Here is an 18,142-nt window from a genome sequence, read left to right as displayed (position 1 = left end):
ACGCCAGGGTTATAAAATTAATTGGCTAGCAACAAACAGAATTAAAACTCAGAACTTTCCTCCCAACTGGCCTATACCGTTACTTAATTGACTTGTATTTCCAGATCTCGAAAGATAAAACTGGCATGTTTCTGTGATAACTACCTACAAAATAAAAATAATTAAGACTTAAAACAGGCTTCCCAAATGCAGGCAAATTGGTGACAACGTTTTACATGTTTGATATCTCCTTTTACTTGCATTCTATTAAAAAGAGAGGAGTGATCATGCTTGCACATATGTTAATGACTAGGCATTATGCCAGGTGCTTGATACGCAGAGTTTCTATTTACCTTCACAACAGACTTATGTGTATAATCATCCATTTTTTATGAAGAAATAGGCTCAGGGAGGTGAACAGTGTGTGAAAGATGACTCAACTAAAAAGATGACAGAGTGAGAATTCAAATCCAGGCCTATTGGATTGTATGCTGCTTCCAATCCATTATATCAACTGTGACTAGGAATTTTCCTAGCACCAGTACTAACTATACAACCTTGAGAACGCTTAACCTCTCAGAGCCTCAGTCTCTTAACCCCAAATAGTGAAGATAGCATCAATCCTGTGTATCTCATAATATTTTTGTGAGAAATAGAAAAACACGTAAAATTACTTTGAAAATTAACTTTGAAAACTAATTTAATAATATCCAGTTAATTAAAAAAAATATTTTTTTGAGATGGAGTCTCGCTCTGTTACCCAGGCTGGAGTGCAGGGGTGCGATCTCAATTCTCTGCAAGCTCCTCCTTCTGGGTTCAAGCAATTCTCCTGCCTCAGCCCCCAGAGAAACTGGGATTACAGGCGCCTGCCACTACGCCCAGCTAATTTTTGTATACTTAGTAGAGATGGGGTTTCACTATGTTGGCCAGGCTGATCTCAAACTCCTGACCTCAGGTGATCTATCCTCCTTGTCCTCCCAAAGTGCTGAGATTAGAGGCGTGAGCCTAGTCCTATCTAGTCATTATTAAATGTTGCTATATAACATAAGCCATAAAATGATACATCAAAGACTGACTTACTCCTGATAATTATTTCTCACAGAAAGCTGATAGAGAAAAAAAATATTTCTCTAGGTATTTCTTAATGTACCCTCTGAACAAGTTGCTAGTGAAACATCTAAACTACATAAAGCAGCCATGTACAGTCTCAAACTAGAAGATTTCCTTAAGTTTCTACAATGACTAAATAGGCAAGCCCTGTAGAGACACACATTCTCTCTCTTTTTTTTTTTTTTTTTTGAGACGGAGTTTCGCTCTGTCGCCCAGGCTGGAGTGCAGTGGCCGGATCTCAGCTCACTGCAAGCTCCGCCTCCTGGGTTTACGCCATTCTCCTGCCTCAGCCTCCCGAGTAGCTGGGACTACAGGCGCCCGCCACCTCGCCCGGCTAATTTTTTGTATTTTTTAGTAGAGACGGGGTTTCACCGTGTTAGCCAGGATGGTCTCGATCTCCTGACCTCGTGATCCGCCCATCTCAGCCTCCCAAAGTGCTGGGATTACAGGCTTGAGCCACCGCGCCCGGCCGAGACACACATTCTCATTTGTTGTCTCCAAAGAAGAGCTCAACGTGAAGCAGCAGCACAGGGAAACTCTACTCTCACCCCAGTGGAAAAGCAAAACCAAGCTAGAAAAATTGTTCCAAGTGAGAGAAGTCAACTTTCTAGAACTTTTTAATTAGTGTGTGTGTGTGTGTGTTTTTTTTCTTTTGAGACGAAGTCTCGCTCTGTCACCCAGGCTGGAGTGCAGTGGTGTGATTTTGGCTCACTGCAACCTCTGCCGCCTGGGTTCAAGCAATTCTCCTGCCTCAGCCTCCCAAATAGCTGGGATTACAGGCGCCCGCCACCACGCCTGGCTAATTTTTTGTATTTTTAGTAGAGACGGAGTTTTACCATGTTAGCCAGGATGGTCTCGATCTCCAGACCTCATGATCTGCCCGCCTCGGCCTCCCAAAGTGCTGGGATTACAGGTGTGAGCCACCGTGGCCAGCCCAATCAGTGCATATTATCTAGAACACTGTTCCATTTTTGTGGCCAATTTTTCATTCCACTGTTAACAAGCACCTTTAATGAGGGTGAGTAGCAAAAGTAGAATCAAAACTATTATTTAATCATATTGTATTGCAACTGTTTCCTTGAGAAGACTCCATGGGAGAAGGGTTTGAAACACCACCTGAGGTGAGACTAAGAAACTACCAGTGGTTCATTCCTTCATGCTCATCTCCCATCATGATGGTTAGACAAAGCTGACTGCTGCCTGATTTATTAAACTTGAAAAACAGGGCAAGGTGTGGTGACTCACACCTGTAATCCCAGCACTTTGCGAGGCCGAGGTGTGTGGACCACTTGAGGTCAGGAGTTCAAGATCAGCCTGGCCAAAATGGTGAAACCCTGTTTCTTCTAAAAACATAAAAATTGGCTAGGCGTGGTGGCGGGTGCCTGTAGTCCCAGCTACTCGGGAGGCTGAGGCAGAAGAATTGCTTGAACCTGGGAGATGGAGGTTGCAGTGAACCAAGATGGCGCCACTGTACTCCAGCCTGAGCGACAAGAGTGGAATTTCGTCTCAAATAAAAATAAAAATAAAAATAAAAAATAAACTTGAAAAACAAAGACTACTCATTCGAAGTCTCCTAGTGGAATACAGCAGCCGGTAACTTTTCTCTCTTAGTGTTACTCTATCATGCCTAGATCACTTCTGACACTTATATTTCCTTTTTCATGTTGTGGTACCACCATCTAAAGTCAACATAATAAGAGTTACTTACTGTACGTTTAGCATCTACCTGTAAGTCACTGCCTTAGGTGCACTGCTAATAGTAACTCATTTACTCCTCTCATTGGTCCTAAGGCTGTCATAATTGTTAGCCCCCATTTTTAAAAGGAGAAAACTGAAGTGCCCAGAAGTTAACTTGTCAAGTCACACATCTCATAATGAACACAACAGGATTCAAATCCAGGGAGCCTGACTCCAGGTTCTAAATTCCTAACCCACAAATGAAACTGACTCTTCACAATCTCATTGCTCCCAGGGACTACGGCAACAGTCCACCTGATCCTTGTGCCCCACCTGTGGCCCTCTTGAACCCACTCTTCACGGGCACTCAGAATGGTTGACCTAAAACAGAGATCAAATCATACACCACCTCCCCTGACTAAAACCCTCTCAAAGTTTCTTTTCTTTTCTTTTTTTCTGGAGACAGAGTCTTGCTCTGTCTCACCCAGGCCAGACTGCAGTGGCGTGATGGCTCACTGCAACCTCCTCCCGGGTTCAAGCAATTCTCATGTCTCAGCCTCCCAAGTAGCTGGGACTACAGGTGCACACCACCACGTCCAGCTAATTTTTGTACTTTTAGTAAGGACAGGGTTTCACCATTTTGTCAGGCTAGTCTCAAACTCCACCCACCTCGGCCTCCCAAAGTGCTGGGATTATAGGCGGGAGCCACTGTGCCCGGCGACCCTCTCAATGTTTCTATCGCCTCTAAAGAAGATTAAAAGTTCCCACATTGGCATACAAGCCTTCAGTGAATTGTCTCCTGCCTATTTCTGCCCGCCTCACCACCCACCTTTCCCCAGTTTGAATTCTGGCAGAGGTCATCACAGCACTGATGGACAGCAAGGAATTGTCCTGGGCCCCATGCTGCTCCCCATCTTTACACCTTTCCTCAAGCCGTCTGACTCTACTGGGAAGGCACTTGGCGCTGGTCTTTCCCTGCTTCACCTGTCATTTAAACCCAGGCAGGGACACCCAACACTCATCCCTTCCCTCTCACCCTTTCCAACCGCTGCCCCAGCATTAGATACCCCTTGAATGCCCTCAAAACACTGTATTCATGCCTTTATCTCTGTACTCACCATACTGTATGGAAAGATTTTTGTTTATGTATTTATTTTTCCAACTGAACTACAAGCTTCTGGAAAACAAAACAAAAACTGTCTTTCTCATTTGTGAACTATAGCACCTGGCATGGTATCAGGTTCTCAATTAATGTTACAGCTCCAGTCATCTACATTAGAATATATTTCTGAAAATACTTTGCAAAATTGTATTAAGCCCTCAAAGAAACAAAAAAAGTAGAAAAAAAAGGGGGGGGGGAAGGGAACTCCACAAAAAACAGAACGTCTGTAATGCAAAATTAATAATAGGGGCTACAATCCTCTTTTATTCTGATTCTGTACAGAGAGATCACAAAAGTACTAGAAGTTAAAGGGGTTTATGTCAGAACTAAGACAATACATGATAAAACTGTAATCAGATTAAGGCAGGGTCTACACCTGCTTCCCTCTAGACTCAATGCTTATTCAAGGCTCATCATCACTGGTCACTAGAGAAATGCAAATCAAAACCATAACGAGATACCATCTCACGCCAGTTACAATGGGAATCATTAAAAAGTCAGGAAACAACAGATGCTGGAGAGGATGTGGAGAAATAGGAATGCTTTTACACTGTTGGTGGGAGTGTACATTAGTTCAACCATTGTGGAAGACAGTGTGGTGACTCCTCAAGGATCTAGAACTAGAAAGACCATTTGACCCAGCAATCCCATTACTGGCCATATACCCAAAGGATTATAAATCATTCTACTATAAAGACACATGCACACGTATGTTTATTGCATCACTATTTACAATAGCAAAGACTTGGAACCAACCCAAATGCCCATCAGTGATAGACTGGATACAGAAAATGTGGCACATATACACCACGGAATACTATGCAGTCATAAAAAAGGATGAGTTCACTCCTTTGCAGGGACGTGGATGAAGCTGGAAACCATCATTCTCAGCAAACTAACACATGAACAGAAAACCAAACACTGCATGTTCTCACTTATAAGTGGGAATTGAACAATGAGAACACATGGACACAGGGAGGGGATCATCACACACCCCGGCCTGTCGGGGGATGGAGGGCTAGCGGAGGGATAACATTGGGAGAAATAAATACCTAATGTAGGTGACGAGTTGGTGGGTGCAGCAAACCACCATGGCACGTGTATACCCATGCAACAAAACTGCACCTTCTGCACATGTACCCCAGAACTTAATGTATAATAAATTAATTTTTAAAAAAAGACAAAAGAAATACCAACAGAGTACATAATACAACAGACAACATTCTGGAGACATAACTATACCTGCTTCTGGTCCCTGGAACCACAACTGCACCACTTTCTTCATTTTTCCTTTGCAAAAATGTTGCGAATTTATTTCTCGTCCTAGGTGGAGTGCTTACGCTCTTTGTGTTAATAGGTCCATTTACCAGGTCAGGCACAAACACTTCAGAAGAACTCAATGATTTATTGCCTTCATAGCTATTTCTCTTGGTCTTCTTTGTAAATGAAAGAGAATACTGACTCAACAGGTCATCTTCTGACAACTCTTCTAAATAAAAACAAAATTATCTGTAAATCTTTGTTTCACATGTACTTAGAGATTTGGCCTTAACTTCAGTCTACATCACATTGTCCTAAAAATAAGGACTTATTCTTTTTTAAAAAACCATGCCTCATAAAAGAAAACATAAGGATAAGGATGATTCAAAAAAATTCCCTTAGCTCTGTTTTATAATTTCACACATTAGTTTAATATCAGCTGTTTATACGATTTCATGTTAAAATTACCCAAATCAAAATTTCAGAGCATAATCAATCCTGTGTGGCGATCTATTCATTATACTAAGGGTCTAATTTTGAATATAAAAAATTCTCCAGGAAAATTTATATGTAAATATATGGTTAATGATCAATCGTTAAAATGTTCCAATAAAACCAGCAGCTATTGATACATACGGTTTATGTGTTCTGGGTTTTGATGTACATTGTGACCGTCAAATAGTCCTAGGTAATTTGTGCTGTAGCTCTGATCCTCATTACTTCACTATGAGGCCCAAGAAGATTGCTGTGTGTCAAATATATTCTGTGGTACTAAAATAAATCATAAGACTAAATAATAACAAAAGTTTAAAGTCTGAGATAGGTAAGTACATAGAGTCAGCACTAAGGTTCTTTGAATCACTTTGACTGATTCTGAGTCTGTACAGCTTCTTCTCCACAGAGGTGTAAGTGCACACTACCGTAAGCTTTGTGAAGTTGATAAGACAGGTTGGGGCTACCAAAATACCAGAAACAAGATGTCTCATACTTTTAAGGCACAGATTTTTGAAAAGCTGTATCAGCAAATTAGATGTTGATTCCTGGCAAAAGTGAAATCTGTTTATTATGCAGGGAATTGTGAGTCCTTGCAGAAGAAGAAAAACAAGTGTTCCAGGCTCCCCAACAAGGCTTTCAGAAGCCACACCAGATTAACCTCATTTTTTTTTCTCAGTAAGGTTATTAGCATAGCTGTTCGGGGACTCCGTAAGTTAAGCATGTCTTGAATTTGGCAAGACACTTGAGCGTCCCTCACATCATCCTAGCAGACGATGCAAAGCGCTATCTGCTGTATATTAGTTATGGGGATTTGCAGCAAGCTGCGCAGGCCTAGAAGACTACTACTGGCAACTGTCAGTCAAAAGGAAGTCTGTCTCATATGCTCCAGATTTCTGTACTTGCTCTGATTCACTTAAACATTATAAAAGCAGACATACTGCAACCAAAACTTTTAGATTCATCAATTTCCAGATGACATAGATAATACCCATTTGTTAGAAAATACAAAGATTCAAACAAAAAAAACAATAGGCAAAACAATGAACTAAAATGAATTAAGATTATTGTAAGAGGAAGGAGTTAACCCACATTAAGTTTAAAATGTAACTAGACCTGGCTTAACAGCAACTGGCAAATATCAATTATCAACTCAGCAAATTCCAGCAAAATGCCAGATTGCAAGAATGTGAATGCAATCTTAGTTTGCAATAATACAAGCACAGGACTGAAATAGTGCCACAATTCTAAATATTTATTCTGTGGTAAGCAGACCACATTTCAATAATCATACTCACTTTAACAATTATGCTATTATTAAAAACCTGTATTATATCCAGAGCACAACCTGAATGTCCAAGGAACATAATGGCCTGGAAGAGAAATTTAGGAGGGTCACAATGGCTATCTTTAAATCATCTGAGGGGCTGGTACATAAAATAGGAATTAAACTTGCTCTAGTTCTTTTGTTTTGTTTTTGTGTTTGTGAATGTAGAAAGGGGATAAAACCTATTGATAAGTTGTAGTTACAAAAAAGCAGACTTAGTCTGACATAAAGAACTTGTAAACTTGCTGATAGTGAGCTATCTACATAAAATGGACAGCATATCTTGATCGTAGCAGAAGAAAATGAAAGAACACGTACAGGCCAGGTGCAGTGGCTCACACCCGCATTCCCAGCACTTTGGGAGGCCGAGGCAGGTGGATCATGATGTCAGGAGTTCAAGACCAGCCTGGCCAACATGGTGAAACCCCACCTCTACTAAAAATACAAAAATTAGCCAGGTGTGGTGGTGGACGCTTGTATCCCGGCTACTCGGGAGGCTGAGGTAGAGAATTCCTTGAGCCCAGGAGGTGGAGGCTGCAGTGAGCTGAGAACACGCCACTGCACTCCAGCCTGGGTGACACAGGCCACACTCTGTTGAAGGAAGGAAGGAAGGAAGGAAGGAAGGAAGGAAGGAAGGAAGGAAGGGAGGGAGGAGGCAGGCAGGGAGGAAAGAACATGTATGTACAGTGTACTTCTTCTATAACAAGTATATATTATCTTATATAACATACACAAAAACCTTTTATTTCATATGAAGAAACAAAGGTTCAGAGATAATTATCATGAAAATCATTTAGGTTCATAAGGAATCAGGATATTTCAGCTGAATATGTATAATCTATATTTAAATTTGAAAAATAAAAGCATGAATTAAAATCTGCAAGTCTTTATTTTAATTGTTGCTATTTCATTCACTGATGTAGATGTCTGAGGGAAGGAAGTTAAGAGAGAAGGAAGCAATTATAATCATTCTTTCCATGTTAAACATCCTCTATGGTGAAAATATTCCCATGTTTCCCCAATACCTAGTATATTACTCTCAGCACTTCTGTTCAATATTGTACTAGAGATTCTAGTTTCCTTTTCCCATTTAATTGTCTTGGCACATCTGTTCAAAATCAGCTGACCATATATGTGGATCTTTTTCTGAACTCTATTATTCTGCACCAAAGCTCTCCTTACCTATCGTTACATCAGACACACTGTTACATCACACACTGTGGTTTATAGGAAATCCTGAAGTCAGGCAGTATAATCTTGAAATTAGGCAGTTCAAAAGAAAACAAGCTTAGATTCTTATACTGAGAAAAACAAATAAAAGGTATTTAAACTGGAAAAGGAGAAGCAAGATTGTCCTTATTCACAGGAGACATAGTCATTTATATAGAAAATCCTATATATTCCACAAAAGAGATACTAGAACTAATATGTGATGTGAGCAAGGTTGCAAATATATGATTAATGTACAAAAATCAACGGTATTTCTATATACTATCAATTAACAACTAGAAAACAAAACTGAAAACACTATTTACAGCAGCATCAAAAATCTGATATATAAAGATAAATTTGACAACAGATATGTTAAGATCTGTACAATGAAAACTACAAAGCATTAAAGACTTAAATGAATGAATCAGAAAACTCAGTATTGTTAAAATGTCAACTTTCTCCAAATTGATGTATGGATTCAACTAAATCTCAATAGACTTTTTATTTTTATTTTTTATCTGTTTTGAGACAGTGTCTTGTTCTGTCACTCAGGCTGGGGCGCAGTGATGTGACCACGGCTCACTGCAGCCTCGAACTCAGAGGCTCAAGTGATCCTCCCACCTCAGCCTCCTAAATAGACGGGACTATAGACACGCATCACCATATTCGGCTAATTTTTTAAAAATTTCTTTTGTTTTTATTTTTTGTTTTACGATAATGTATTCTGAACTAGTAAGACCCTTTGAGCAGGGAAGCTGCAGCTTTGGAGAATAACCAGCTGACAACTTTCTTAATTTCCTCTGCCTTCCAGGTTCAAGTGATTCCCCTGTCTCAGCCTCACAAGTAGCTGGGATTACAGATGTGTGCCACCATGCCCGGCTAATTTTTTGTATTTTTAGTAGAGATGGGGTTTTGCCATGTTGGCCAGGCTGGTCTTGGAGCACCTGATCTCAAGTGATCTGCCTGCCTCAGCCTCCCAAATTGCTGGGATTATAGGTGTGAGCCACTGCACCCGGCCTTAAAAATTTTTTTTGTAGAGACAGGGTCTCAGTATGTTGCCAAGCCTGGTCCTGAACTCCCGGGCTCAAGCAATCCACCTGCCTTGGCCTCCCAAAACGTTGCAGTTAAGTAGGTGCAAACCACTATGCCTGGCCTTTTTTTAATAGAAATTAACAAGCTAAATTCTAAAATGTACATGGAAATGTGAAAAACATGGAATGGCCAAAACAACTTTTCAAAAGAAAACAAACTTAAGAGACTTACACTGTCCCACTTCAAGATTTCCTATAAAGCCACAGTAATCAAAAGTTTGTCTGATGTAAAGATAGGTATGGAGAGCAATGGTATAGAATAACAGAGTTCAGAAAAAGATCCACATATATGTGGCCAGCTGATTTTAAACAGATGTGCCAAGGCAACTAAACGGGGAAAGGAAAACTTTTTAACAAAGGGTGCTGGAACATATATTGCTGGAACAATATATGGACAGCCATATATACAAGGTAAAAAAAAAAGCCATAATCCTTACATCACATCATATTTAAAAAAAAAAAAACTAACTCAAAATGGCTCACAGGCTAAAACTGTAAAATGTAAGAGCTGAAACTAATGATGATGCTTGGCTGTGTTCCCACCCAAATCTCATCTTGAATCGTATCTCCCATAATTCCTATGTGTTGTGGGAGGGACCTGGTGGCAGGTAACTGAATCATAGTGGCTGTTTCCCCCATACTGTTCTCATGGTAGTGAATAAGTCTCATGAGATCTGATGGTTTTATGAGGGGAAACCCCTTTCACTGGGCTCTCACTCTTCTCGTTTGCCACCATGTGAGACGTGCCTTTCACCTTCCACCATAATTGTGAGGCCTCCCCAGTCACATGGAACTGTGCGTCCATTAAACCTCTTTCTATTGTAAATTGCCCAGTCTAGGTATGTCTTTATCAGCAGGGTGAAAATGGACTAATACAACCATAAAACTTCTAGAAGAAAACAGGAGAAAATCTTCACGACTTTGCATTGGGCAATGATTTCTTAAATATGACCCATATTCACCAGCATTTTGCAAAACTGAAATACGTACCACTTCTTGGTCTTTTCACAATGGATGATTTCCTTGGGAGATTTAACCCTTTGGTACTAATCACTCGTTCCACTCCCACAGTACTTGGATTTTCCTTCAATCGTGGGGCATCTGAAACAATACCCGACTCTGGTCTGGGAGAGTAATTCCTATGCCAAATGCTGCTAACATTAGCTGACTTTTGACATGTTTTGTCATCCCAACTACGACTTCTTGAATGAGCAGGCTAGAAAAGGAAAAGGAAAAAGGTTATTTGCAGAAAGAAAATAATCAATTTATTTCATTCTGTATCAACATAAATTATAAATAAACATCTTAAGTTACCCTTAAAAAGAACAGCTGTTGATGAAACAGCTGTCCTTGAATAACATTTCCTACTTTGCTGGTCCTATACTTTTCCATTAAATATTTCTTATATTCCTAGGCCTGTTTTTCTTCTGATGAGAGTCAAGCAACTTTGTTAGCTCATTTCAAAAAAAAAAAAATCAAGAGCGTGAGCAGGTGTAGAAAAAAAGATTAAAAGCAAACAAATAAATAAAAAATCTTCCTAATACAAATGGTGCAAAACATAAGACTGCAACTGAAGAAATGTGGTCAGGAAAAAGGTGTCTTTAAAATGGAAAGCAGCCAGGCACGGTGGCTCATGCCTACAATCCCTTCATTTTGGGAGGCCGAGGCAGGCAGATCACTTGAGGTCAGGAGCTTGAGACCAGCCTGGCCAACAGTGTGAAACCCCACCACTACTAAAAGTACAAAAACTAGCCAGGTGTGGTGGCGCGCACCTCTAATCCCAGCTACTTGGGAGGCTGAGGCAGGAGAATCACTTGAACCCAGATGGTGGAGGTTGCAGTGAGCCGAGAGGGAGACTCCGTTTCAAAAAAAAAATAAGTTATTCACAATTACTACATATTTTGGAAGACAAGGATCTAAGAGGATGTCAATGATATACTAATAGAGAAGGACAGCGAAAGGGAAAAAATTAGCAAAGATATAAAAAAAAATCATTACAATCCCACCTGACAAAAATCCCACATGAACTCAGAATCTAATCTAAGCCTTTCACTTAAAGAAAGGGAAAAATAAAAATAAATAAAACAGATGACATTATTCAGAATACCCTTTGAGAATTAATAAGGAAGGTAATTTAATTGAGGGAATGAATATAAAAAAATAGCTTTATCAGTATGGCTCATGGCATTAGATCCCACTGATGGTTTTACTAAATAAAAGAGAAATAGACAAGTAGAAAACCAGACTGGGAAAAATAAATTTTAGATTAAAAAAATTCATTTGGTGTACAATTATGGTTCTTACAGAAATTTCTCTGAGAAAGATAAAAATCTGACAGGGATTTGAGCTGATGAAGGATGGCCATCTTAGCGTTCCGTAACATTGCCATTGGTAATGGGACATACTCAACATACCCAACTATTTTTGAGTTTCTGAGACAAAGGAAAAGCTTAAGAATCATTCTTAATGAAATTATAGGCTGAGTGTGGTGGCTCACACTTGTAATCCTAGCACTTTGGGAGGCTGAGGTGGGCGGATCACCTGAGGTCAGTTCAAGACCAGCCTGGCTAATATGGTGAAACCTCATCTCTACTGAAAATACAAAAATCAGTCGGGCGTGGTGGCACACGCTTGTAATTCTAGCTAGTTGGGAGTCTGAGGCAGGAGAATCACTTGAAACTCGGAGGCAGAGGTTGCAGTGAGCTAAAATCATGCCACTGCGCTCCAGCCTGGGTGACAGAGCGAGACTCCAACTCAAAAACAAAAAAATTATAATGCTGTGGCCAGGTGTAGTGGCTCCACATGTGTAACCTCAGCAGTTTTGGAGGCCAAGGCAGAATGACTGCTTCAGGCCAGGAGTTCAAAACTAGCCTGGGCAACATAGCGAGACCCCACAGACACACACACAAAATCAGCCAGGCATAGTGGCATGTGCCTGCAGTTGCAGCTACTCAGGAGGCTGATGCCAGTTACTGAAGATCGCTTGAGCCCAGGAGCTCTGATGGTGCCACTGCACTCCAGCCTGGAGGACAGAGAAAGAGACCCTGCCTCAAATAAAAAAAAAAAAAAAGAAAGAAATGCTAAATACTATCAATAGTTCAGGTGTGTAAAGATAGGACTTTTCAGTCTCCTTCTTTCCATAATCATTCCTCAAAGCAATAAGAAACACAAACTTCATCTGCAATAAAATTAGGAGATAATCTGTAACTTCTAAACCACAGTGAAGAGAGAATATAGATGGAAGAAATTAAAAGACTTTGTTGGCAGAAGAGAATATCAAAGAGAAGCCAATTCCACCTACAGAAACCTGGAGAAAGGCTTGAGAATTAAAGCCTGGGAATTACAGAAGCCCCCGGTGGAGGGATAACTCACTAAAGAGAGGATTATTTGACCCCTTGTCCCCATCTCCAACCTGACCACACAGCCAAGTCAACAAACATCTACCTGCCTTCAGAACTAGAACAATTGAAACCCACAGAGAGTAACAGACTCTGTAGCAGGCATTTCTGAAGGTAGAGAGATTCATTTGTCTGAAAACAGAGATGAAACAAAAGGCTAAATATTGAATGGCAAGGAACCATGCATGCTACCCTTTCCTGGCCTGTCCCAACTCACTTTCCCTATCCTGCTCTCAAAATACAGCCAGCCAAAGTTTAGACACCCTTGGCAGACATCTCTTTTTGGAAAAACGTAACTGTGTAGAGAACATTCCAACACTGGAGAATTCACAAATCAAATCTAATGTGTTACCAACCACGTCACCCGAGAATGAAGTCCAACATCAGAAGCCCCACGCACTCACACAGCGCTCCCCAGGAGCTTTTCGGGGCCCCTTCGAATATGGCTGCACAGAAGTTTCCACCATGAGGGAGGAAATATCAACACAGGAGAAAAGTACACAGCAGTTACAGAGAGTGGAAGAAAACTCAAAACATTATCATATTCTGAGAGAAAGGTAAGAGATGACATCCAAATCTTCAAAAAACAGACAATTAGAGTCCCTAGATATAAAAATATGATAGAAGTAAACAATTCAACAGAATTTCCTGCACTGATAGAACAGCTCTGTGTTGTCCAGTGTTAGCCACTAAGCACTTGAAAGGTGGCTACTCTAACTGAAGAACTAAAATAGCAATTTTATTTAATTTTAACAAATTTAAATAGCCACACACGGCCAGTGGCTACCATATTAGACGGGGCAAGATGAGAAACTAGGGAAATGGCAACCTGAGTGGAAGGTTTACATAACTGAAGTTGATAAAGTTCATTTTTAGTGTTGTTATGGATTTGTGCTCTTTTGGTAGGCCTGGCTTATTTCCGCTTACAGTAATGGTTACTTTCAGTGCTCAGTGGATCACCAGTTTGTTAGGGGTCATCTTTTCCAGGCTTACTTCTTTTTTTCTCAAGATCTAGTTCCTTTACATGGTAAATACTAAGACATTCTTAGTCCATCCATAACGAACAATCTAAGAATTCCCTTAATATATCACTTTTTCTACATACACTGCTTTTTTGTTTTTGTTTTTTAGCCTGAAATCACTCACCCATCTTGAAAAACTCTACTAATCCTTGCAAACTGAGGATACACATCAGTTTCTCCTTGAGCAGACAGTAGAGAGCTTGGCTTGGAATCACAGCTTCCCTATTTATTAAAATGGTGAGCTGGAAAAGTTACTTAAGTGTCTTCTAGCTGTTTCCTCATCTGTAAAATGAGAACGGTGCTGACTTCAGAGGCTTTCTGAAGAGTAAATGAGTTACTATGTCTAAGGTGCTTAAAAGAGCACCTGGAACATAGTAAATGCTCAGAAAATGTTTGCCATTATTATTATGAAAATGTTTGCCACTTAGGTGGAGTGAGGGACATGCTTTTTGTTTCCACAGAGCCTAGAATACACCTTTAGTATAGCACTTACCGCATTTCTCTCTATAGAATCACATCTCCTTCCTATTTAGGCAATGGGCATTTGACTGGCAAGGATCTTACTTTTCCTATATTTCTTATTTTTCTTCATATTCCAGAACCCTAGCTAACCTAATTACATTGTTTCGGTGCTTGATAAATGTTTAGTAAAGTGATAAAGTAGTGAGCAAGAATTAAACTGGAGGCTTGCGGAAAGAAGCAAATGTTAACCAGAAGGACAACTCAAAGAGGCAAGAGGTTGTAGCAACGAAATGGAAGCCAAAGTTTATTTCCAAGTTTTCTGGTGTGAGACCTATAGATGACACTCATTCACTCAACATATAAACATAGTAAACATCATACAGCAGTGAGGACCACCAAGTTCTGCCTTTATGAAGACCACATTCTATTGCAAAGAATCAGAAAAGAAGCATAACGTTGTACAGTAGTAAGTGCTAAGTAGAAACATAAAAGAGAAATGTGATTAAAAGTTGATTAAAAACATGAAGAGTTTAGTTTTGCCTATGAATAGACTTGAGGAAATCAGAGCTGCAAGAGACGGTGAGAGAATTCTGTGGTTGGTGTACAGGAAAGAGACTGGAGTAAAGATGGAGATGTGAGTTCTTTACGTAAATGGGATTAAAGCCCTATGGATTTACCTAAGGAAGAAATGTAAACAGAAAAGAGAACAGAGGATAAATAGGAATACAAAGAGCAAGAGAATGATGGGAGACAGTATCTTAAGGAATACATACAATCCTGAAGAAGCAGAAGAAAACAGCAAATTGTGGCCAGGCGCGGTGGTTCATGCCTGTAATCCCAGACCAAGGCAGGTGGATCATCTGAGGTTGGGAGTTCAGACCAGCCAGGGCAAAATAGAGAAACCACATCTCTACTAAAAATACAAAATTAGCCGGGCGTGGTGGTGCATGCCTGTAATCCCAGCTACTCGGGAGGCTGAGGCAGAATAGCTTGAACCTGGGAGGTGGAGGTTGCGGTGAGCTGAGATCACACCACTGCACTCCAGCCTGAGCAACAAGAGTGAAATGCTGTCTCAAAAAAAAAAAAAAGAAAAGAAAAAAAGAAAAGAAAAGAAAACAGCAAATTGTTTAAAGAAACAGCAGGGCATGCATTAAATATTTGTTAAATTGTGCATGGGTGAAAACACAGCTTTAACTCCTGAGCATTCCTAGCTTTGGGTCTTCAATAAAGCCAAATGCCACAGAAGCTGAACGGAGTGAGATGAGAAAAAAAGGCATCAAATGCTTGGTATAGTCAAAGAAATGCTCAAGGATAAGGGTTTGATAATAAATAACAGTCACTTCTTTAATTTTAAAAAATTAACCACTATCCCTATGCTCTAATACATGTAATTTCTCTAGGATCAAGTTGTTTTTAATGTACACTCTGCACAGAGCCTGGATATAGAAACGCTTAAAAGACGCTTTAGTGTATGAAGATTTGCCTTTCATCACAGCTCTTGAGACATAACTAAAATGTGTTTTCATAGAGCGGTCATCAAAACGTTACCATAGCAGTGTCCGGATTGTAGTCATCGATCTGTTCAAAAGTATTTATATCTTTATTTCCAAGTGCTATTTGAAGAGCTATGGAATCATCAACATATCTAGGTTAGTAAGATTAAGGAAAAAGGTATTTATTAACAACCAACCAAATGATACTAAACTTGGATGGAAAAATGTTGTCTATTGTCACAGAAAATCCATACGTTTATGACTTAAATGGAGTCTCCTTACTTTATGCATCAGCATCACTGAAAGCAAAGACACAGTTTGCTAGTCTCTATCTGTTCCTGCAGGAGTTGGTGTCTTCTGACGAGGGCCCATGCCATCATTGACTCCCTCCCTTTCAAGGGAAACAGAGGGGAAAGTCCTAGCCACCACCTAAGTGACTCAGGGCTCCGAATCAGCCTGCACGCACATGGCCGGTGGCTATGGGAAGGGCATCCTCTCCTGGTGCACTCAAATGCCCAGAATGCGCCTCCTGATAAGTTGAGCTTGCTTGCCACGAGGAGGTCCTCTCAAGAGCCACCTTTGGAATGTGGTACCGTAAGTGACGGACCCTGTGTATGCTCCTGTCAGTCAATCTAAGGAGAATGCATAGTGGATGAGTCTTCGGTTTATGAACAAAAAGTTGTTCTAAATTTTTACTAGCATGGTAATTTAAATGAACAATATACAGATTTCACTATAAAAAAAAAGCAAAAAATAATGTGCAAGCTTTTTACTAAAGGCCTCACAAAAAATATCACCATAAAAATATTGAAGAAAAATACTCAAATTCTACCATTCTGGTTCAGAAAGGATACTGCCCAGCGTAGCTTAGTGTTTCAGGATCAACATCATCTTCATAGGCGTTCAGAGGAATAAGTTTCCTTTTGATGGGATCAAAAACTAGCTGATAGAGGAAGGTATTGTTGGCCCGAATAAATCCTTTGATGTAATCCTCTGGTACCATGATATTCATCTTGAGATAATGTCCAATTTTCTTGATAACCTAACAATACATGCAAAAATATTTTATCTGCAACTAAAGAACAGGGAACATATTATCCTCAAGGCTGACTGATTTACATTACAGGGTCATGAAGAGGGATTGAAACATTCACTGCTTTCATCTACGTTAAAAAATTCCACCAGCTAACACAACCATGTTGTATCACTTAAAATTCTAAGTCTCATAACTAGTATTTTCTTTGTTTTTTCTATTACTAATTTGAGGGATAAAAACATACAGTTATATAATACATCAAGTTTGTGTTTCTAGGTGTAACTCTGAGATACATTATTCATTCAACTTCAAAGTCCTTTTTATCAAGAAAGGAAAAAACAAAGAACATCCAAAACCTGAAAATTAAAAAAAATCCAAATATTCCGAGATCATATGTTTAAACCAAGTTGACATTCTGATTTCTGTGATAGTCATGGATGCTTAAAACTGGAAAGGATCCTAAACACTGCACAGGAAATTCATAGATGAAAAAGGGAAGACCCAGAGAACCAAAGGGATCCTGGAGTCACAGGCTAGTTAAGGCATGTGGTCCTATTCCCACTTGGGACACTATCTTCCAACCTAGAGATCTTTCCATTACATTACATCACTCTTAGCCCTGAGGACTCATGCCTTGTACTCTTGGAAACAGAAAAATGGAATTTCTGCTCTGCAAACTGTAAGGGCTTTAGAGAATATCCAAGGGGGAAAATGAGCTTCTTTGATGTTTATTTTTTAAGAGAAACTACAAAGTAGTGATGTCCAGAGTCTCAGAATTTTCCAGAGGATATATGACACATGATATCAAATGAGACTTAATGAGGCAGCAGATACAGGTTGGGTACACATTATCCAAAATGCTCGGCACCAGAAGTATTTCAGATTTTGAATTTTTTCAGATTGTGGAATATTTGCATATACATATTATGAGATAACTGGGGGATGGGACCCAAGTCTAAACATAAAATCCATTTACATTTCTACACACTGACAGCAAGAGGGTGAAGGAAAAAAAACTCAATTTATGTTTCATATAAGCCTTACACACATAGACTGAAGGTAACTTTATACAGTATTTTTAATAATTTTGTGTACCCTTCACATGAGATGAGATGTGGAATTTTTCACTTGCCATGCCAGGACTCAAAAAGTTTTGGATTTTTGAACATTTCAGATTTTTGGATTAGGGATGTTCAACTTGTATACAAACACAGCTGTCTTACTATTAGGCCACATTAAAGAGATTTGCATAAATGCATGATTCCTCTCTCATAATTTTTATTTTTCATAAAAGCATGCTATTTATGCTAACAAGTAATGAGTTTATTATAAAGTTTAAGTGAATTGATAAACATTTAAATTTGTTTTAATTCAGTAAGTATCAATAGCTATTGCCTACATAAACAAAAAATATTACCATA

General features: G+C 39.6%; 1 protein-coding gene across 1 annotated transcript in view; it reads right to left on the bottom strand.

Moving 5' to 3' along the window:
* EXO1 (exonuclease 1) overlaps positions 1-18,142 on the bottom strand; it is a 41,750-nt gene that overhangs the window by 14,141 nt on the left and 9,467 nt on the right. Inside the window, exons 8-11 of the mRNA XM_050771101.1 lie at positions 16,540-16,727; positions 15,741-15,837; positions 10,301-10,526; positions 5,171-5,417 (exon numbers count right to left, since the gene is read on the bottom strand). Coding sequence (XP_050627058.1) covers positions 5,171-5,417; positions 10,301-10,526; positions 15,741-15,837; positions 16,540-16,727 — 758 coding nt within the window. The remainder of the gene's footprint in view (positions 1-5,170; positions 5,418-10,300; positions 10,527-15,740; positions 15,838-16,539; positions 16,728-18,142) is intronic.

The sequence above is a fragment of the Macaca thibetana genome, chromosome 1 (assembly GCF_024542745.1).
Source record: "Macaca thibetana thibetana isolate TM-01 chromosome 1, ASM2454274v1, whole genome shotgun sequence".
Lineage (NCBI taxonomy): Eukaryota > Metazoa > Chordata > Mammalia > Primates > Cercopithecidae > Macaca > Macaca thibetana.
This window is presented reverse-complemented; position numbering and strand designations above follow the sequence as displayed.